General features: G+C 44.6%; 1 protein-coding gene across 1 annotated transcript; it reads right to left on the minus strand.

Moving 5' to 3' along the window:
• Positions 1-421: 421 nt before the first annotated feature.
• On the minus strand, positions 422-20,761 carry LOC123949532. The gene is made up of 12 exons (XM_046017054.1): positions 20,575-20,761; positions 20,211-20,328; positions 19,811-19,995; positions 19,497-19,622; positions 19,175-19,367; positions 18,341-18,463; positions 15,477-15,628; positions 7,221-7,307; positions 5,019-5,165; positions 4,410-4,607; positions 1,523-1,645; positions 422-641 (listed from the first exon to the last, which is right to left on the minus strand). Exons 1-12 carry the CDS (start codon positions 20,722-20,724, stop codon positions 582-584), a joined length of 1,662 nt encoding a protein of 553 aa, XP_045873010.1. The 5' UTR covers positions 20,725-20,761; the 3' UTR covers positions 422-581.
• Positions 20,762-21,912: the final 1,151 nt, after the last annotated feature.

Genomic DNA, 21,912 nt, shown 5'->3' on the forward strand with positions numbered 1-21,912 from the left:
CGATGCTGAGCAAAAGCAACAAAAAAAAAAAAAGTAATTCAAACTTTGTGATTCTATTCATGTGGAATTCGTGAATACACAGAACAGCTCATGATGTCTGAAGTCAGGACAGTGGTTATTCTCGGGAGGCTGATGACTGGAGGGACGGGATGTGGGGGGCATCCGGGAAGCTGGTGATGTTGTCTTTCTTGATGTTGCTTACATGGAAACCTTCACTTTGGACGATTCGTGGGGAGTGCATTTATGATATGTGTGCGTTTAAAAGCTGTGTTGTATTTTAATAAAGTTTTATTTATTTTTTTTGAAGATTTTATTTATTTATTTGACAGCCAGAGATCACAAGTAGGCAGAGAGGCAGGCAGAGAGAGAGAGAGGGGAAGGAAGCAGGCTCCCTGCCGAATAAAGAGCCCGATATGGGGCTCGTCCCAGGACCCTGGGATCATGACCTGAGCCGAAGGCAGAGGCTTTAACCCACTGAGCCACCCAGACGTCCCTTAATAAAGTTTTAAAGGTAGTTTTCAGCCCAGACATGGGTGATAACATTACATAAAGTGGACTGGGGCCCAGGCTGAAGTCAGTGTTCAGTTATTTCTCCCGGGTGCTAGTTGCTGATCTTGATCTTGGCATGCGAGGTCACTGCTCTGCATGAGAAAAATGAAGGTATTTGGGTTTTTCTCTTTGCTAATTATCCATATACTTTACAAAATATTAGGGTTGGTCATTTGGAGCCAAAATATTTGTTGGCTTTTAAAGATATAATTTTTTGAGGGGCGCCTGGGTGGCTCAGTGGGTTAAAGCCTCTGCCTTTCGCTCAGGTCATGATCCCAGGGTCCTGGGATCGAGTCCCGCATCGGGCTCTCTGCTTGGCAGGGAGCCTGCTTCCTCCTCTCTCTCTCTCTGCCTGCCTCTCTCCCTACTTGTGATCTCTGTCTGTCAAATAAATAAATAAAATCTTAAAAAAAAAAAAAAGATATAATTTTTTGATTTTTTTTTTTAGTAGGCTACATGCCCCATGTGGGGCTTGATCCCGACCCCGAGATCAAGAGTTACATGCTCTACCGACAGAGTCAGCCAGGCGTCCCTAAAGATATAACATTTTATATGCTACGATAAAAAACAAACAACCTTTTATACAACAGCAGGAGGTATCGCAGCGAAAGAAACCCTGAAGGAGAAGGCCAGGGACCCAGGTCTAGTTACTTCTTGCCCTCTCCCAGCTGGGTAACTGGGGGCTTGTTGGAGTCTCAGTTCCTACTCTTTGGGTTAATGCTTTACCTCCCTGAAGGCAGAGAGATAAACTCCATGATCTCTTCCTCTCTAACTCTGAGATTCAAGATCTGCCGTCTCCCTTCCTGGAAAAACTCTTAAAGTCACAGATGATGTAGCTTTCCTTGCCGCCACTGATTGCCAGTCCTTTGCTCGGCTGGCATGTTCAATTGCAAAGAGGGCTCCAAACTCATAAATGTTTCAAGGTGTATAGCACAGTACAATCTTCAGACCCTAGATCATAAAAACATCTCACCTTCTCTTCGTCTCCATGCTGATCTCTTGGTTTTCTTGGGATCGGTTGTTCTGCAGTGAGGAGGGACTTTAGAAAATGTTCCATATTGGTGAAGAGGAGAAGATCCGTGTTTCTCTTAATATACTGTGGAGAGCATGGAGGACACAGTTAATACCTTTGCTCCCGTTTCTTTTAAGTACTCCTGGGTCTTCCTAGATGGGACCTGAGCATAGTACATAGAATTCTGCCTTTATAATAAAAGCAAGACCTTTCCATAGATGGTGACTGACAGAGGACCAGCATTCCAGCTCCACACCTGCCTCTGTCTCGGGCAAGCTTTTAACACTTCCAAGCGTCAGTTTTTTCATCTGTAAGTTAGGAATAAAAGTAGCATCTAGCTTTCAAGTGCCTAGAGAAGATTGAAGGAGATGATGCATGTAAAAGTCTCAGCAGGACGGCTGGCACATGGCAAGCATGTGATAAATGTTTGCTCTGACCTGCCTTGTAGTTCCCTCTGGGAGACTGGAATATTCCAGTATATGATAACGTCAGGGTCCACACACACCTGTTCATGAATGTGGTAAGTGCACTGAGAGCCCACTGATGAGCCTGGCCTGGGGGCTACCACAGGAAACAGAACAGACAGACATCTCCGTCCTCATGGAGCTGATGTTCTATTAAGGGAGGGAAAGTAACACACAAGCGTGAGGGAGTAAGTTACACAGTAGGTTAGGAAATCCTACCGGAGACAGGAAAGTAACGCAGAGTAAAGAAAAGCTGATGAACAGGAGAAAAGAGGGTTGCGAATGAGATGGCCTAGTCCGGGCAGCCTTCAGGGAGGAGGTGACCCTTGGACAAAGACATGGAAGAGGTAAGGGAGCTGGACACACTCTAACTCATTAGACTAGGGTTTCTCAACCTCAGCACTACTGACGTTCTGGGGTGGAGAGTATTTTGTTGTGGGGCTGCCTAGGCATTGCAGGCTGTGTGGTGCCATCTGGCTTCTATCCACTGGTTAACAGCAGCAGCCCCCTCCTTGGAGCGGGACGATCAAAAATGTCTGCAGACATTGCCTCGTGTCCTGTGGGAGTGAAAATTGCTCCTGGTTGAGAACCGTTGCCATTGCAGGCAGAGGGGAGAGCTCCGAGTGTGTCTGAAGACCAGCAAGGAGGAAAACGTGGTTGGGGGGCGAGTGACCAAGGGGAAGAGTGGCAGGTTCAGGGGTGGGAGACAAGGGGCCTTGGCTTCCTCAGCTTTGACTCTAAGGGACATGAGGAGCCACAGCACGATTTGGAACTTTCCATTTGAAGAGCATCACTGTGACCAGCGTGCAGAGGACAGACTGAGGAGAGGCAAGGTCGGAGTCGGGGACCAGTTAGTAAGTGTTACAGGAATCCAGGCGAGGGGATGTGTGCTCGCACCAGGCTGCTGGCATCGCAAGCCGTAAGACGTGATTGTATTATGGATCTTCTCTGAAAGGAGAGCAACAGGGTTTCCTGATGGGTTGGTTATGGGGTGTTTGCAACAGGCTTCAAAGATGACTTTGGCTTAAAAGACCAGAAGAGTACAGTTGCCATCCGTTGAGATGGGAAAGGTTTCGAGTAGAGGAGGTTTGGACAGATGGGTTTGGGGCGTGTTGAGTTTGTGATGCTTCTTACACCTACAAGTGGAGGAGGCTGGTAAGCAGGTGAGGACATGGGTTCAGTTAGAAGGCTCAGTGGGGCTGGAGATAAAAGTTTGAGGGTCCCTGACATACGGATAGGGTTTAAGCTAGAAGATGGGATGAGATGCCAATGGGAGCAGATATAGCCAAAGAGGAGAAGAGGGACAAGACTGAACCCTGGCCCTCCTCCATAAAGAGGCCCAGGAGAAAAGGCAGATCAGCAAAGGAGACTGAGAAGGAACAGCCACACAGGCAGGAGAAAACTAGAGGACGCTGGTGTCCTGGGAGCCAAGTAAAGACTGAACCAAGCAGGAGGAAGTGAATGGATGTGTCCAACGCTGCTGTCAGAGAAGGAGAAGGGACTGGCATTGTCTGGGGTCCACAGGAGCTGGGGTACGACTGGTTCTGGAGTCTGGATGACCACCATCACCATCACCGTCAGCGACCATGAAATAAACCTCTCACTCAGTATCTAGCGGAGATCTGGTCACAGACCGGTGTTTATGGAGATTTACTTGGGAGATCTAGAATCTGATCTCAGATCTGCCATGACAAATAGCTTCATGACTTGGGGCAGATAGCTTATTTTCTCCTTAAATACAAAATGTGACTAAAAATATGTATGCTACCAAAAAAAATATGCATCCTCCCTATTCTCCAGGATCCCTAGTTGGAACGAATGAGACCATATATCCATAAAAGTGCTTTGAAATGTATAAAGTCTTATATAACTAATGGGAGAGAAAGTGTTCCTGTTTGTAACTCAGGAATGAATTGATCTTTAATGGACGATGACAATTTTAAGATCACAGACACTTTAAGTAGTTAAAAAGCTGGATGATAGTATTCTCATAAAGGTGCTTTAAATAGCACAATATTAAGACTATCCTTTTCAGGCTTGCACAGGAAACAACACACTGCAGTTCAGTAAACAGGCTGCTACCAGGGCATCTAAATTTAATTTCTGAGTCACCGTGAGTTTTATAGATGGCATTCTGCCGATTGATAATATGTTAGTGGGGCATGAGTTAAATAACTAGGGAGCCCCATTTGTAATCCCCATAACTCAGAGAGCCCGGTCCCCACTGTCTGCCTTGTAGAATACAGGATTGAAGAATATATTGTCATACGTAGTTTGAGAAGCAGGCTGAGTGTCAGGGCGGTGTACCTCCTGGTGAGGCCAGGACTATCTGTGGAGAAGTCAGTTGTTAACGGACACATACTACACCAGTTAAGGTTAGTTACCTCTTCTGATGACTCTGGCTCCAAGTGAGACTCACACTTCCTTTCAAGGAGTGTAGAGAGCAGATCTCTTCCTCTTTCAGAGATGGGCTTCTCGTCTAACAGAGCAGCGCTCATGCTTTGGTCAAGCTGACTGTCCCAGGAGACAGCGGACATTCGCAGTGTGGTAGAGAATGCTTCCCCGAAATAAGCCTGCAGGCCCTGGTCAAGGAAACGGCGAGGGGGCCACATCAGTTCCGTTCTAGGTAACTGCTATTAAAGCTTCAAAATTATAGTTGAAAGGAAAATGGGGCTCAGTATGGATCCTCTTTCCTTGCCCTTAGCACAGGTTAGGACTGTCATTCCCAATTCTGGTGAGCCTTATGTAACGACAAGGAAGTACTGGGATGCCCTTCTCATAGGAAGACCCCTTCTCTCTGAATTCCTACAGAGTGGTGCGTGCATTTTGTTATATGCTGCCACAGGAAATTCGATCAGGAAAACCTTCTTCCTGGCCAGGCAGTAGGAACCAGAGGCCAACAATGGGACCTAAGGAGATTTGAAATGTCGCACGGCTTAAAGAATTGGTTATTCTGGGAAAGAAGCTAAGAGCCCTGTGCATTTTATAAATACCTTGTAAAATGACCTCAGAAAGGCAGGGTTTGTGTCCTGGCGGAAGTCCTCGGCGGCGACGTGGGCCAAGCAATGGATCAGCAGCAGAATGAAACTTCCCACAGACGCCAAAGACTCTCTCCCAACAAACAGCGTGTTTCCAGCACTCTAGGCAGAGGAGGTACCCAAACACAGAGATGGCAACCTCAGCGAAAGTTTCCACTACCTCTTTCTCTTCCTAGTTTTATGTGGTCTAAAATAATTTTGGAATCATAAAGTCAGAGACTCCCCGGGGCTAATGGAAATTTACTGAAGGAAAGACTCAGACGCAGAGGGAAAAACTATTGCTTTAGTTCAACTCCCTGAATAAATCATGTTCCCCACTGTCTCTCCAGCTTTTGCTACCCCCGTGGTACAGAAAATAAACTACTAGAAATTCAGAGCGAAGTTACTCATGAAACTGTTTTTTAATCGATGTCCTCTGATCACTCTTTCCTTAAGCAGTGGTTCTCAAACTATCTGTGGATAAACATCACAATGGAGTGATTCTATTCCTGGGACCCATCCCAGAATGTCCAGTTCTATGGGCTGGTTTAGGGAAGTCCTTGGTATTTCCATTTTTACCAACCTTCCCAGGTGGTTGAACCATGAGGTCCAAGGACCACAGTTTGAGAATTGGTGCCTTCTAGGGCTCTCTGACTTTGTCTTTCATGTCTTTATTGGAATCATGTTCTCCAATATTCTGTCTTGTCTAATGGATTTGAAATAACTCCCTTGTTCAGGCAATAGGTTGTCATGGACAACATTAGTTAATTTGGAGTCAGATCGTCTGAGATCTGTCCCTGGAACGAACTCTGGGTGGCGACACAGAACAGTGGTTTAAAAATGAGGCTGGTAAACGTCGTCGCAAATGGCAAGATTTCATTTCTTTTGATGGCTGCATAGTATTCCATTGTGTATATATACCACATCTTCTTTATCCATTCATCTGTTGATGGACATCTAGGTTCTTTCCATAGTTTGGCTATTGTAGACATTGCTGCTATAAACATTCGGGTACACGTGCCCCTTCGGATCACTATGTTTGTATGTTTAGGGTAAATACCCAGTAGTGCAATTGCTGGGTCATAGGGTAGTTCTATTTTCAACATTTTGAGGAACCTCCAATTTGGAAGGGGAGGCGAACCATAAGAGACTATGGACTCTGAAAAACAACCTGAGGGTTTTGAAGGGTCAGGGGTGGGAGGTTGGGGGAACAGGTGGTGGGTAATGGGGAGGGCACGTTTTGCATGGAGCACTGGGTGTTGTGCAAAAAGAATGAATACTGTTACGCTGAAAAAATAAATAAAATGGAAAAATAAATAAATAAATAAAAATGAGGTTGGTGTTCAAATACATCTTGAGTTTACACTCTTGCTAGCGCTGTGATCTTGGGAAAGTCACCTGACCTCAATGGGCCTTAATCTCCTAAGAGCACCCACCCCTAGGGTTGGGGTGCTGTGAGCTGTGAATGACATAAGGCGTGGCACATGGCCAAGTACCTGACACACAGTACTCAATGAATCCCGACTTGGTACTCCCATCAGTAAGATGGGAGTAAATTCTTGCCTACTTCATAGATTGCTTTGAAGATCAAGTGAAAGGATGCCTGGAAGGTACAACATATGAGTAATTTTTGGTGTTATGAAATCCCCTAATAACCATCTCAAGGGTGAACTGTTTCCTAGCCCTCCAACACTGGTTAGCCATGCCCCTCTCAAATCACGGTTTACCAATGAACTGTTCACAGTATTTAAGGTCTCATCCACCGGCTTTGGGCTGCCACCAAGGCCTTGCTAATCCTACCTATTCGACGAACTGCAGGACAGGAACAATTTCAATCCCTTCCTGCAGAAAGATGCTGACGGTGTAGGATTTGCTGATGCTGGGACCAAGACTCTTTTATGGGAAACACCAGTCTGGAACCATCGACTCTGATGACAGAGATTCATTAACGGGCACAAAGCCATCATGATTCTCTGGGCCAGGACATATTCATTTCACTAATTGGAGAAAGCTTTTACATGGTGACATTTATTATGTCTTACTAAATGACTTATTACCGAGGGGGATAAAGAATGTCAGGACTTGAGAGAGAAAAATGTTTCGTAACATTTGGTGTTTTTGCTTCTTTTTAGACCCTAGAATTTTACAAACCCTCCTCTGGGACTGAATTTGCAGCACCTGATAGAAGAAGGAGCCTTGGAAGGCATTGTCTGAGGCATCCATCGCTGGAAGATGAGAGGCAATCTGCAGGGTGATTTCAGGAGCCTGAAAAGAATAAGAAACAAATAAAACCCAAACCAAAACCCATCGTCTTGCTCAACAGTTTTCGTGTGGCTCAGCTATAGGACACCAACCAAATTAATGGGAAGCAAACGCATTAGAATATCAATTCAAATTTTAATAGGATAAGAAGAGGAAAGCACAAAGAGTACTTATGTGTTTAATATTTATGCTGATTATAAGAATTAATTTATTACTTTTCTAAATAGAGCGTGGCAGTCAGGCCTGGGGGCTCTCGCGCATGATGGCCGGGTCCTCATCCCACGCTACCCTTTCGGTTGTAGATTCTGGGTAAGTTAACTCAATCGTCTTGTGTTTTCCCACCGCACTTTTAAAATGAGAAAAAAAAAATAGAGGATCCTGGAAAGATGGCAGAGGAGGAGGACCCCAAGCTCATCTCGCCCCACTGATACACTTAGGTAACAGCCACATCAGTGTAACTAACCCACACAATGACCTGAAGACTGATAGAACAGACTCTGCCCAGTTACTCGCAGAGAGGAGGCCACACAGAAAAGGGTAGGAGAGCTGGAGACATGGTTGGGAACAAAGCCCTAGCAAGAGGGGGAGATAACCACACGTACCAGTTTGACGGCAGCCCCAGTGATGGGCAGGGAGCAAACGTCTGACCTGATTGCGGATCCCACCTACCAACAAAAAACTCACAAGGGGCAATATAAGGACAAAGCCCTGTAGTTCAGGGTCACTGCAACCCCAACAGAGGGACTGGGGACAGACATCTGGTCTGTCCAGAGGCCCTACCAACAAACGAAAGCCTCTCAGGGGACGAAACAGGAAAAGCAACTGTAGTTCAATGTGACTGCAGCCCCAGTGAATGAGCTGAGGGCACGCACCCGGTCTGATACAACTACAAGCCCAGGGCGGCCCCAGACTGGCCCCTTAACAGTGTAGGGACTAAACCCTGCCCACAATAGGCAATGTGGGCCGTTACAGCTGACTGGACTGAAGACAACATGTCTCCACACAACAGTAGGGTACACACAACATACACAGGAGACACCGCTGGTGCATCTGGTCTGGTGAACAGGGACACTGTACTGTAGGGCCCTATTGGGCCTCTTCTTCATATTTCTGCTTTTTCTTTCTTTCTCCCAGTAATATCTTAAGATATAATTTCTTTTTTTCCCCAAGTGTTTACTTAAATTCCAGTTAGTTAATGTACAGTATAATATTAGTTTCAGGTGTAGAATTTAATGGTTCATCATTTACATACAACACCCAGTTCCCATCGTAAGTGCCCTCCTTAATGCCCATCACCTATTTCATCCATCCCCTGCCCACCTCCCCTCCAGTAACCATCAGTGAAGACTCTCTTTCTTGGTTTGCCTCTCTTCCCCCCATGTTCATTTGTTTTATTTCTTAAATTCTACATGTGAGTGAAATCTTTTTGTATTTGTCTTTCTCTGACTTATTTTGCTCAACATAATAGTCTCTAGCTCCATCATGTCATTGCAAATGGCAAGATTTCATCCCTTTTTAGTTAAAAGATTTTATCCTTTTTTTTAGCTTAGTAGCTTAGTAATATTCCATTATATGTGTGTGTGTGTGTGTGTGTGTGTATACACATATCTATATATGTACTGATTCATCAGTTGATGGACAGATGGGCTCTTTCCATAATTTGGCTACTGTTGATAGTGCTGCTATAAACACTGGTGTGTTTATATCTCTTCAAATTAGTATATTTGTATATTTTGGGTAAATACCTAGTGGTGCAATTGCTAGATCCTAGGTTAGTTCTATTTTTAACTTTTTAAGGACCCTCCATACTGTTTTCCGGAATGGCTGTTCCAGTTTGTGTTCCCGCCAACACTATGCAAGTGTTGCCCTTTCTCCACATCCTCACCAAAACCTGTTGTTTCCTGTGTTGTTAACATTTACCATTCTTTCAGACATGAGACCACACCTCACTGTGATTTTGATTTGCATTTCATTGGATGAGTGATGTTGAGCATCTTTTCATATGTCTGTTGGCCATCTGCACGTTATCTTCGGAGAAATGACTGTTCATGTCTTCTACCCATTTTTAATTGGGTTATTTGTTTTTTTGTTATTGAGCTTTAAATAAGTTCTTTATGTATTTTAGACACTAACCCTTTACCAGGTATGTCATTTGCAAATAATTTCTCCTATTCCATAGGTTGTCTTTTAGCTTTATCGATGGTTCCTTCACTGTGCAGAAGTTTTTATTTTGATGAAGTCCCAATAGTTTATTTTTGCTTTTGTTTCCCTTGTTGCAGAAGACATATCTAGTAAGATGCTTCTATGGCTGATATCAGAGAGGTTACTGCCTGTGTTCTCCTCTAGGATTTTGATGGTTTCCTGTCTCACATTTAGATCTTTCATTTATTTTGAATTTGTTTCTGTGAATGGTGTAAGAAAGTTGTCCAGTTTCATTCTTTTGCCTGATGCTGTCCAGTTTTCCCAACACCATTTGTTGAAGAGACTGTCCTTTTTCCACTGGATATTCTTTCCTGGTTTGTCAAAGGTTAATTGGCCATATAGTTGTGGGTTAATTTCTCAGTTTTCTTTTCTGTTCTATTGATCTGTGCATCTTTTTTTTGTGCCGGTACTATCCTGTCTTGATCACTAAGCTTTGTAATACAACTTGAAGTCTGGAATTGTGATATCTCCAGCTTTGTTTTTCTTTTTCAAGATTGCTTTGGCTTTTTTGGTCCCATACAAATTTTAGGATTGCTTGTTCTAGCTCTGTGAAAAATGCTGGTGGTATTATGATAGGGATTGCTTTAATTGATGGCCACTACTTTCAAGAACAGGAGACTTAGATAACTTTCTTCGTACATAGAAACAAAGAGATGGACAAAATGAGGAGACAGAGGAATATGTCCCAAATGAAAGAACAGGAAAAAATCACAGCAAAGAGCTCAGTGAAATGAAGATAAGCAATATCTCTGATAAAGAATTCAAAGTAATGATCATAAAGATACTTACTGGTCTTGAGAAAAAAGGGGATGATCTCAGCAAGATCTTCAACAAAGAGATAGAAAATATAAAAAAAGAACTAATCAGAGATGAAGAGCTCAATAGCTAAAATTAAAAACACACTGGAGGGAATTAACAGCAGATTAGAGGATACAGAAGAACAGAACAGTGAGCTTGAAGAGAGAGAATAATGGAAAATAACCAAGCTGAACAGGACAAAAAAGAATATTAATAAATGAAAGTAGGTTAAAGGAACTCAGCAACACTATCAATTGTAATCCTTCCTATTACATGGATCCCAGAAGGAAAAGAGAAAGCAGGGGGCAGAAAACTTATTAGAAGAAATAACAGCTGAAAATTTCCCTATCTGGGGAAGGAAATAGACGTCCAGATCCACGAGGCACAGAAAGCCCCAACAAAATCAATCCAGGGAGGTCCACACCAAGACATATAATAATTGAAGTGGTAGGAAGTTGTGATAAAGAGAATTTTAAAAGCAGCAAGAGAAAAGAAAATAGTTACACACAAGAGAAACCTCATAAAGCTATCAACTTATTTTTCAGCACAATTTTGCAGACCAGAAGACAGTGGCATGATATATTCAAAGTGCTGAAAGGAAAGAAAAAACTGCAACCAAGAATACTTTATCCAGCAAGGCTATAATTCAGAAGAGAAGGAGAGATAAAGAGTTTCCCAGAAAAAAGTAAAAGGAGTTCATCACCACTAAACCAGACTTATGGGAAACATTAAAAGTAATTCTTTAAGTGTAAAGAAAAGGCTGTATTTAGGTGTAACAGAATTAGGAAAGGAAAAAAATTCATAGGTAAATAGAAACATAATAAAAGTAGATTAATCATTTATAAACCAGGTACAGAAGTTAAATCACAAAGGGACTAAAATCAATTATATCTATGAAAACCCATCAAGGAATTCACAAAAGGATGTAAAGTATGGCATAATATAAATAAAATGTTGGTGAAGGGATTAAAATTTTAGTGCTTTTATTTTAATTTTAATTTTTATTTATTTATTTATTTTTTAAGATTTTATTTATTTATTTGAGAGATAGAGATCACAAGCAGGCAGAGAGGCAGGCAGAGAGAGAGAGAGAGGAGGAAGCAGGCTCCCCGCTGCGCAGAGAGCCCGATGTGGGGCTCGATCCCAGGACCCTGGGACCATGACCTGAGCCGAAGGCAGAGGCCTTAACCCACTGAGCCACCCAGGCGCCCTTATTTTAATTTTTAAAGGATTTTATTTATATATTTGACACAGAGAAAGAGAGAAAGAGATCACAAGTAAGTAGATCAGCAGGCAGAGGGAGAGGGAGAAGCAGGGTCCCACTGAGCAGGGAGACTGATGCAGCTGGATCCCAGGACCCTGGGATCATGACCTGAGACGAAGGCAGATGCTTAACTGATGGAACCACACAAGCACCCCAATTTTAGTGCTTTTTGAATAGGTTCAAACTTAAGTGACCATCAACTTAACATAGATTGCTATACAGATAGGACATTATATATCAACCTAATGGTAACCACAAATCAAAAACCTATAACAGGCAAAAAATAAAGAGAAAGAAATCCAAGCATATCACTAAGGAAAACCATCAAACCAAAGGGAAGAGAGTAAAAGAAAAAAGGAATGGAGAACTACAAAACAATCATAAAAACACATAACAAAATGGCAAAAGTACGTACTTATCAATAATCACTTTGTTTAGAGATCCTAGCAGGAGAATGCAGCTACTTGTACACCCACAATAATTACTTTGAATATAAATGGACTAACTGCACCAATCAAGACATGGGCTGCCTGAATGGATGAAAAAGCAAGACCCAGCTATATGCTGCCTGTGAGAGACTCAATTTGACCTAAAGACACAGACTGAAAGTGAAGGTATGGAAAAATATTTTTCATGCAAATGGAAGTGAAAAGAAAACCAAAGTATCAATAATGGGCAAAATAGACTTTAAAACAAAAACTGTAACAAGAGACGAAGAAGAATACTACCTAATGATAGAAGGAACAATTCAACAAGGAGATGTAACAATTGTAAATATTTATGCACCCAACATGGGACCACCCACATATATAAAGCAGCAATTAACAGACATAAAGGAAGAAATCAATAATAGTAGGGACTTTACCATCCCACTTACATCAATGAGTAGATCATCTAGACAGAAAACCAACAAGGGAACAGTGGATATGAACGACACATTGGGCCAGACAGATCGAACAGACACATTCAGAACATTTTATCCAAAAACAGAGTACCCATTCTTTTCACATGCAAATGGAATATTCTCCAGAACAGATCACATGTTAAGACGCAAAACAAGTCTCAACAAATTAAAAAAGACAGAAATCATGTCATGAATATTTTCTAACCACAAGGGTATGAAACTAGAAATCAATCTCAAGAAAAAACCCAGAAAGAACACAAATACATGAAGGTTAAATAACGTGTTGCTAAACAATAAATGGGTCAACGAACACATCAAAGAAGAAATTAAAAAATACATATGGAGACAAATGAAAATGAAAACACAATAGTCCCAAATCTTTGGGATGCAGTAATAGTGGTTGTAAGATGGAGAATTACAGCAATATAGACCTAATCCAAGAAGCAAGAAGAATCTCAAATAAACAACCTAAACTTACAACAAAAGGAGCCTAAAAAAGAAGAACATACAAAGCCCAAAGCCAGTAGAAGTAAAGAAATAATAAATATTAGAGTAGAAGTAAATAAAATAAGGACTTAAAATTAGAACAAATTAGAAAATTTTCAAAATTGATAAAGCTTCAGCCACACTCATAAAGACAGAGGGAGAGGGAGGGGACTCAAATAAATAAAATCAGAAATAAATGAGAAGAAATAACAACCAACACCATAGAAATACAAAACATTATAAGAGAATATTATGAAAAATTATATGCCCACAAACTGGGCATATAACCTAAAAGAAATGGGTAAATTCCTAGAAACATATAACCTTCTAAAACTGCAATTAGGAAGAATTAGAAGGTTCTGACAGACAAATTACTAGCAATAAAATTGAATCAATAATTGAAAAAAAAAAAAACTCCCAAAAAACAAAAATCCAGGACCAGATGGCTTCCCAGGTGAATTCTAACAAACATTTAAAGAAGTGTTAATACCTATTCTCAAGCTACTCCAAAAGACAGAAGAGGAAGGAAAGCTTCCAAATTCATTCTATGAGGCCAGCATTATCCTGATACCTATATCAGATAAAGATACTACAACCCTCCCCCCCCCCATTTAACTCTATGCCAATATCTCTGATGAACATAGATGCAAAAATCCTCAACAAAATAATAGCAAACTGAATCCAACAATACATTTGAAAAAAATCACTCACCATGATCAAGTGGGATTTATTCCAGGGGTGCAAGTATCGTTCAATATTCACAAATCAATCAACATGATACATCATATTAACAAGAGAAAGGATAAAAACCACATGATCATCTCAATAGATGCAGAAAAAGCATTTGGCAAAATACAACATCCATTCATGACAAAAATCTTCAACAAAGTAGGTAGACACCATACATGAAAAACCCACAGCTAACACCATTATATGGTGTTCAAACTGGGAGCTTTTCCTGTAAGATCAGGAATAAGACACGGATGTCCACTCTCACTTTTATTCAACATAGCACTGGAAACCCTAGCCACAGCAATCAGACAAGAAAAAGATGTATAATGCCAATTGGTAAAGAAGACATATATTCCCAATTGTTAAAGAAGAATTTTGTAAAACTTTCACTATTTGTAGGTGACATGATGCTATATATGGAAAACCCTAGAGACTCCACCAAAAAACTACTAGAACTGATATATGAATTCAGTAAAGTCACAGGACACAAAGTTATATACAGTGTTGTATTTCTATAACGAAAAATGAAGTAGCAGAAAGAGAAACTAGGAAAACAGTCCCATTTACAATTGCACCAAAAATAGTAAATAGTAAAATGCCCAGGAATAAATTTAGCCATGGAGGTGAAAGACCTGAACTCTGGAAACTATAAAACACTGATGAAGGAAGGGATGCCTGGGTGGCTCAGTTGGTTAAGCATCTGCCATTGGCTCAGGTTGTGATCCCAGGGTCCTGGGATTGAGTCCCACATAGGGCTCCCGGCTCATTGAGAAGCCTGCTTCTCCCTCAGCCTGCCACTCCCCCTGCTTGTGCTCTCTCTCACTCTGAAAAATAAATAAAATCTTCACTACACTGATGAATGAAATTGAAGATGACACAAACAAATGGAAGGAAATTCCATGCTCATGGACTGGAAGAACCAATATTGTTAAAATGTTCATATTTCCCAAAGCAATATACAGATTTAGTGTAATCCCTGTGAGAATACCAATAGTATTTTTTAAAAGATTATTTATTTATTTGAGGGAGAGAGAATGAGAGAGAGCGTGAGAGAGGAGAAGTCAGAGGGAGAGACAGATGACTGGATGAAAGAGACATGGCATACATATATACATAGATATACACAATGGAGTATTAATCAGTCATAAAAAAAGAATGAAATCTTGCCATCTGTGACAACAAAGAAGGACCTAGAGGGTATTAGGCTAAGTGAAATAACTCAGGCAAAGAAGGACAAATACCATGATTTCACTCATATGTGGAATTTAAGAAACAAAACAAATGAACAAAGGAGAGACAAACAAAACAAAGAACAAATGCACAATTGTCAGAGGGGAGGAGAGGGGGGAAACAGGTGAAGGGGACTGACAGTACACTTGTCATGATGAGCACTGAGTAATGTACAGAATTGTTGAATCAGATTGTACACCTGAAACTAACAGAACACTGTGTTAATTATACTTGAATAAAAAATGAGAAAAATAATAGTTATCTATGTCATAGCGTTTTTGTGAAGATTAAATGAATTAATTCATGCAAGTAGTTTAGAACATTTCATAGCATGTATAAAGTATTAAATTGATTCTACTTACTGTCAGTTGAGAGATTAGACTGTAGATTGGTAAAGTGACTTCTGTCAGTCCCTTTATAGGAGAGACTAGTAAATTCCCAACTACAGCTGCTTAACCTTAACACATACCACCACCCGAAAGCCTCTTTCCTGGTGACCTTAACCTTCTTGGCTGCAAGACGACTGCTCCACAGAGAGGCCAGAACCCAGACTTACATGCAGCTGGGGGATGAGAAGGTGTAGGACAGAGAGGCCATACTGGTAAACCACAAACTCCCTGGCAGAAAGGTCTGTGGGTTGCACAGTGATAAGCTCTTCCTTCTGTATTATCTGAGGTTTTGGGACATCCTGCAAAGAGCTTTTGGGGGCTATAGAAATCAAGAGAAAACAGCAACAATTTCATTGACTTTTCTGTCCAGTAACGATTCTTAATAAAAGCAACAACAGCAACAACACTATTCAACTTAGAAAAGGTGTAATTGCTTCAATCATCCATTCATCCACCCACCCATCCAAACAACCATCCATCCATCCATCCACCCATCCATCCACTCACCCATCCACCCACCCAACCATCTGCCCACCCATCCATCCACCCATCCATCCATCCATGCTATCTATATGCACTGTGCCTCAGATCCTCCTACCCATTTTCATGAAAAAGCAACTGAACCTCAGTAAATAGGAACAAAAGTGCCTGAACCAAAAACAAAACAAACACCAGGATCTGGAAAAGATGGCAACAATTTGCTTCTACTATTTCATAGGGTTGTTTGGAGCACTAAATGTAATGTCCACAGAACTGTGTCTGGCCCATGGTAAGCACTCAGTAAAAATTAGCTGGATTAACATCACAATCTTCCTTCCTCACAGAATTCTCTCTAATGGGCTTTAAGTCTTTAAACATACTGTATTGTCTTTTTATTCTTTTTTTTAAATTTTTATTTATTTTTATTTTTATTTTTTTTAAGATTTATTTATTTGACAGAGAGAAATCACAAGAGAGGCAGACAGAGAGAGAGGAAGGGAAGCAGGCTCTCCGCTGAGCAGAGAGCCCGATGTGGGACTCGATCCCAGGACCCCGAGATCATGACCTGAGCTGAAGGCAGTGGCTTAACCCACTGAGCCACCCAGGCGCCCCTTGTCTTTTTATTCTTGAGAAGACAATGAGAAAAGCTTGGGTAGCGAGGTGTGGGAAACGATGCTGAATTTGCAGCCAGAGACCTGGGTTCTGGTCCAGGTCGTGGGACACGCCAGGAAAGACACTAAACTTCTTTGAGCATCAGCTCTCTCACCTATAAAAAAGTAAGTGAGGGGCGCCTGGGTGGCTCTGTGGGTTGGGCCTCTGCCTTTGGCTCGGGTCATGATCTCGGGGTCCTGGGATCAAGCCCCACACATCGGTCTCTCTGCTCAGTGGGAAGCCTATTTGCCCCTCTCTCCCTGCCTGTCTCTCTGCCTACTTGTGATCTCTCTCTCTCCATCAAATAAACAAATAAAATCTTTAAAAAAAAAGTAAGTGAACAATCTTTTGCTACCTTACAGAATTAGAGTTTGGGTGACCAGGCATAAACAAGGCAGTGTATATAAAATTGCTTTCTTTTTCTTTTTTAAAGATTTTTATTTATTTATTTGAGAGAGAGAGCGCGCGCGCATTCAAGCAGGGGGAGGGACAGAGGGAGAGGGAGAAATAGACTCCCTAGGGAGCAGGGAGCCTGATGTGGGGCTTGATCCCAGGACCACCAGATCATGACATGAGCCAAAGGCTGATTCTTAACAGACTAACCCACCCAGGTGCCCCAAAATTACTTTCAACATTATAAAGTCAATACCGTTGTCAGACAATGGAGGTTGAAGTGGTGAGAACCCACTTTCTGCCCACACTCTTCTTAGTTTCCCCCAAAGGGAGGCCCAATTAATACTATGATTGGTTAAGTTCTGGGGTCAGCAAAACTTTGTCTGTAATGGTCAGAAAGTAAATATTTGAGGCTTTGCCAGCTGAGAGGCAAAACTGGGGTTCAAATTTAGCTGTCCCATCTTCATGGTAGGAGTGTGGTCTCACTCCCCCTCAGTGCCTTCCCTTGCTTCTCTGTCCTCCTGCATCCCCCTTTAGGCACTGCCCTTACGGTGCTGGGTCATTTTTCATATGGGTGAGCAGCTTAAGGGCACAGGCTCTGGGACTGGATTCCAGCTGAACTCCTTGCTAGCAGCATGATTTCTGACTACTTCTTTGACCTAGTCAGATGCTTCAGTTTCTCTATGAGTAAAAGTACCTACTTTACTGGGTTGTTATAAAGATTGAAGAGCTAATGTGCCTAAAGTCTGAGAATAGCACACGGCAGAGTGCAAACCACTCTGCAAGAAAGTCACTCTTCTTTTGAATCCCCTCCCCCCAACAAATAACTTACAAATGGAAAACTCTGCTTAGCTTATGGGCCACATAGAAACAGCTCACTCACTGGAGGTGGCCTGTGGGCCATAGTTGGCTGACCTTTGGTCAAATTCAAGGACGATTATGGAACTGTACTGCTAGTGGCCTGCACTGTGGTCAACTGAAAGACATACATTGTTTCCTTTTCATCCTCTTCCACTTGGCAGGTAAGTGGGTTGAAACAGATGTGAATCTTCAGGGCAAGGCCAGCCACATCCTTCCTTGAGTTCTACTGTCAAGGGGTGGTATTGGGAAAGTGACCCGGAGTCCCTTTTAGGGGCGCAGTCTTCCTATTCTTTGTCTCCTCGGCCTATCTCCTTTTGTCTCACTCTCTTCTATTAAGTCCTTGTAACACGTGGCTGGCCAGTACAGAGTAAAATCCTGGGATTTAGACTCAGTGGTCAGTGGGAACACGGAGGTCTCTAGGATTTCCGCTTTGAAATTGGCCAAGTTATTTTTGCAGTGAGACTTCGATTCCTATTTCTTATTCCTTACATGGGAAGGGCCCTTGGGAATCTTAGGTTGGGGCGGGGCAGAGAGGGATGATTGGTGGATCCGGATTCTGACATTCCCAGTGCCCAGCGGTCACACTACCAAATGCCTTCAGTGCGCCATGATAGTTCCGAAAGGGGCTGCAGGGAAAGGAGGTTACCTAGCTGGCGATGCACCTGTCCTTGTAGTTCAGCTTCCTCCTTGCGGGCTTGGGACCAGATGTCTACTTTCTTCAGGGCAGAAAGGAGTGGTGAGATCCACATGATGTCAACTTTATCTGCATCTGAACAGAGAAGAGGATAGTTGTTAGCTTAAGGGCCCAGGGCCGGGGCGAAAGTAAGAAAGAGCCAGAGGTAGTGTGAGGTGTGCCAGGTGGCGGGTAAGACGGCCCCAGGAGCCTCTGACGTGTCTCCACGCCCTGTGTCATCCCCTCTCCTCGAGTGTGGGCTGCATCCAGTAACTCATTCTCATGAACAGCCTATGGTACAGGTAATGAGATCAGGATGCAACAAGACTGTTGCTTCCATTTTTCTTGGTCCCTTCTCACTTGCTTGCTCTGAAGGAAGCCCCTTCCATGTTGTGAGCTCCTGCATGAAGTCCACAGTCAGCAAGAACTCAGGTCTCTGGCCAACGACCACAGGACGGGACTTTGATTCCCCAGGCAAACCTTGAAGTGACTGCAGCCTTAGCCCAACACCTTGGTGGAGCCTGTAGGAGACCAAGCCACAGGCACCCCGCTCCCCCAAGCAGCACCAGATTCCTGACCTGCACAAACTGTGAGATAATCCGTTTGTTGTGTTAAGCCACAGAATTTTCAGGTAGTTTGTTACATAGCAATAGAAAATGAGTACGATGAGTTTCTCTGTGTTCTACCTGAAGAACCTTCCATGGCCACACTCTATAGTGCTGGGAGCCCTGAACGTAGTGTTAGAACTTATCAAACGTGATCAGCATTGGCGGCAGCAGAGAACGCCGGGCTGGTGATCAGCCTTACCCGTTGCTGGCCCCTGATCCTCCAGGCCTGGGCCACGGCCTTGAGCTCCCTCTAGCACTGCAGTGACGCTCTGCAGGAAGGGGATCAGGAACGGGCAAGCAGCAGCCGGGTCCCTGAGAGAAGGGGTGATCATTCCATAGAATCTGTCTCCAGGGTAATTCTCCAAACATGCAGGGGAGCCTGAGGCAACGATCTAGGACAAAATAGAACTCGGTTCCATGTGTGGCTCCCACTTCTCCCACGTGGCTGCTTTGGGAGCTTCCCTCCGAAGCCCCCACTGAACTGGACATGCAGATCTCGGTGGCCACGTCCAAGGCCGTACCTGGGTGTGGAAGAGGTGGAGGCGGCTCAGCTCCCGCTGGTACTGCAGGAGGCCGAGGGCCCTATCCAGAAAGTTCTGTCTGTGCCTTACCGCGTCCTGACACTCCTCAGAGAGATGCGCAGCCACCTAGAGCACAGGAAGTGAGACGACCACGTGAAAAGGGAGCATGTCTCTCCTCTTGCTCCCCTTCGAGCCTGTCTGCTGCCCCTTGGGCCCACTTACTCCTGACTGTCGCGCTGCCCTGAAGAACCACACTGACAACACGGGAGCTCGTGGCCTCCACGTGGGTCTGCTCGTCAGCCTCCACGCCTCACCTTCCAGGGGCGGCTCCCGGTGTGGGGGCTCCAACTTCTACCCTGCTGCAGCCGCATCTCCTGCTCCTGGCCCCGCAGCCGGCCGCCCGCCTGCCTGAGCTTCTCTGCCGTCTGTGCTAAAGTCCGCAGCACTTTCTGCACGCCTAGCATCACCCGTGCCTCCTGCTCCCACTCCTCTCTGTCTGCTGCAAGGGGCAGAGAAAAGGGCCATGTGAGGGCAGCCACCCCGGGGGCGAGGGAGAAGAAGAAAAGACACGGTTTATTGGGGCCGGAGTCCGGCGGGGTGGGGTGAGCCTGGCTGGTGAGTGGTCAGAGGGAAGAGGGAGGGACTCCCCACCAGGCAGCTGTGGGAGGCGTCCCCACTCCCAGGAGATTATTGCTCTGGGGAGCTGCGCCCCACCTTGAGAGAGCAGGCCACGCTCGGGGCCGCGCTGGGTGCTCAGGGCCCTGGCTCGCCTCTCAGTCTCCTGCAGACGCCTGGCCTCCAGCGCTGCCCGGGCCTCCTCAGCAGCCCCCAGCTGCCCAGGACGGAAACACAAAGGAAGGCAGGAGCTGTGGGCTGGGCTGCCTCAGGGGGATCCTTCCTCCTCCACCCTGAGACACTGTAGGGTGACCAGAGTCCAGGGCCTGGAGCCAAGTGTCTGCCCTGAGACAGGTCCCACTTTTGCAGTCAGCGGAGGGGAGACAAAGGGTCCGCACTTACAAGAGACACCCGTGCAGCCTGGCAAAGCGGGGGACGATGAGGTGGGGCCTCTGGGCCTCACCTGCCGCCGGGCATCTTTGCCCGGAACGGAGAGCAGCTCGACACTCAGCTGCCCGAGACGTTGGGCAAGATGCAGCTCTTCCTGCTCCTGGCGCCGCCAGTACAGCTCCCGGGCTCTGAGCTCCTTCTGCAGGGCGTCCAGCTGCAACATCAGGCTGGTTTGTAGCTCCTACACTTCTTCTTACAGCCTGGGGGCTCGTCAAAGGTCCCCAGGGCCTCTGCTTTAGACAGGGGCCTCCCTCACCCTCGGGCGTCCGGGACTACGCTGGTGAGACTGTTGGCTTGATCGTAGGTGGAAACGTAATAGCGGTGCCCTTGCGTCCAGACTGCAGCCCCCTTCTCCCTCCCTCTAAAGCCTGGCCTCCGTGGAGCCACCTGGCCCCCTGCCCCCACCTTCCTCTTGGGAGGCCAGGGTAGGGGGGCGTGCGGCAGTGGGAAGCTGTTCTCGTCCCCTCATCTCACCCCTTCCGACGCCTCTGTGCAACTGTGAGTCAGGGCTAGAATTAAAGTGTCTTGGCTCCTAACGAGAATCTCGTACAACACATCCATCTTTGTTCCTGAAATGAACCCGGCCGAGACCGTATGGGAGGACCCAAAGTCATTTCCATTTCCATGGAGACCTGCCAAGGGCTGAATTATTGCAGTAACCTTCTGACAGGGCTTCCTGCTCCAGGCTGGCCCTGCTCCCATCCATCCTCTGCATGGCTGCCAGAGGGAACTTTCTAGAATGCTGATGACATAGTCACACACGCACACACAAAAATGTCTGGAGGGAGACGTGCCAACCTGTTAATAGTGGCTGCATTTGGTGGGAGACTAGGGGCGAGGTGAGCGGTGTCTGGATCGGGGGCTGCTGACGGCAGATGGGGTGAGAGCAAGGGGAGGAGGGACCTTGTGCTCCTTCATTTACATATGTTAAAACATGTAGGATTAGAAGGAATTTATTTTCTTTTTGTATTGTGCCAAATTTTCCAAATTTAAAAGTCTTAAAAATATTCGTATCTGATCACATCACGTGTCTACTAAGAATCCTTCTGTGGCTCCCCCTGGCTTTCATGGTAAGCCACACTTCCGGGCCTCAGCCAGGCACCCGAGCAGTTCAGGATTGGTTTCCTGTCTTCCTTGTGGGCCACCCTTTACTCTCCCAGGACAGCCGTGGTCTCACGCTCCCCACCTTTGGGCTTGCTGGCCCCCCGAGGCGTCTTCTGACTCAGCCCAGGTGTTACCTCTTTTTTTTTTTTTTTTTTTTTGCTATGTCAGGTGTTACCTCTTTAGGGAAGCCTTCCTTGAGCTCTCCTGCATGTGATGTGGACGTCCCTCCTCTGTGCTCCCTTAACAC

The sequence above is a fragment of the Meles meles genome, chromosome 8, assembly GCF_922984935.1.
Source record: "Meles meles chromosome 8, mMelMel3.1 paternal haplotype, whole genome shotgun sequence".
Classification (NCBI taxonomy): domain Eukaryota; kingdom Metazoa; phylum Chordata; class Mammalia; order Carnivora; family Mustelidae; genus Meles; species Meles meles.

What these genes read in the sequence shown, in the direction of transcription:
- LOC123949532 (XM_046017054.1), bottom strand. Translation starts at nt 20,724, where the DNA reads ATGTTGCAGCTGGACGCCCTGCAGAAGGAGCTCAGAGCCCGGGAGCTG. An exon ending in TCCACCTCTTCCACACCCAG is followed by an intron (nt 19,368 to 19,496) that starts GTACGGCCTTGG and finishes ATTTTGTCCTAG; the next exon opens with ATCGTTGCCTCAGGCTCCCC. An exon ending in GGATCAGGGGCCAGCAACGG is followed by an intron (nt 18,464 to 19,174) that starts GTAAGGCTGATC and finishes TTCTCTGTTCAG; the next exon opens with ATGCAGATAAAGTTGACATC.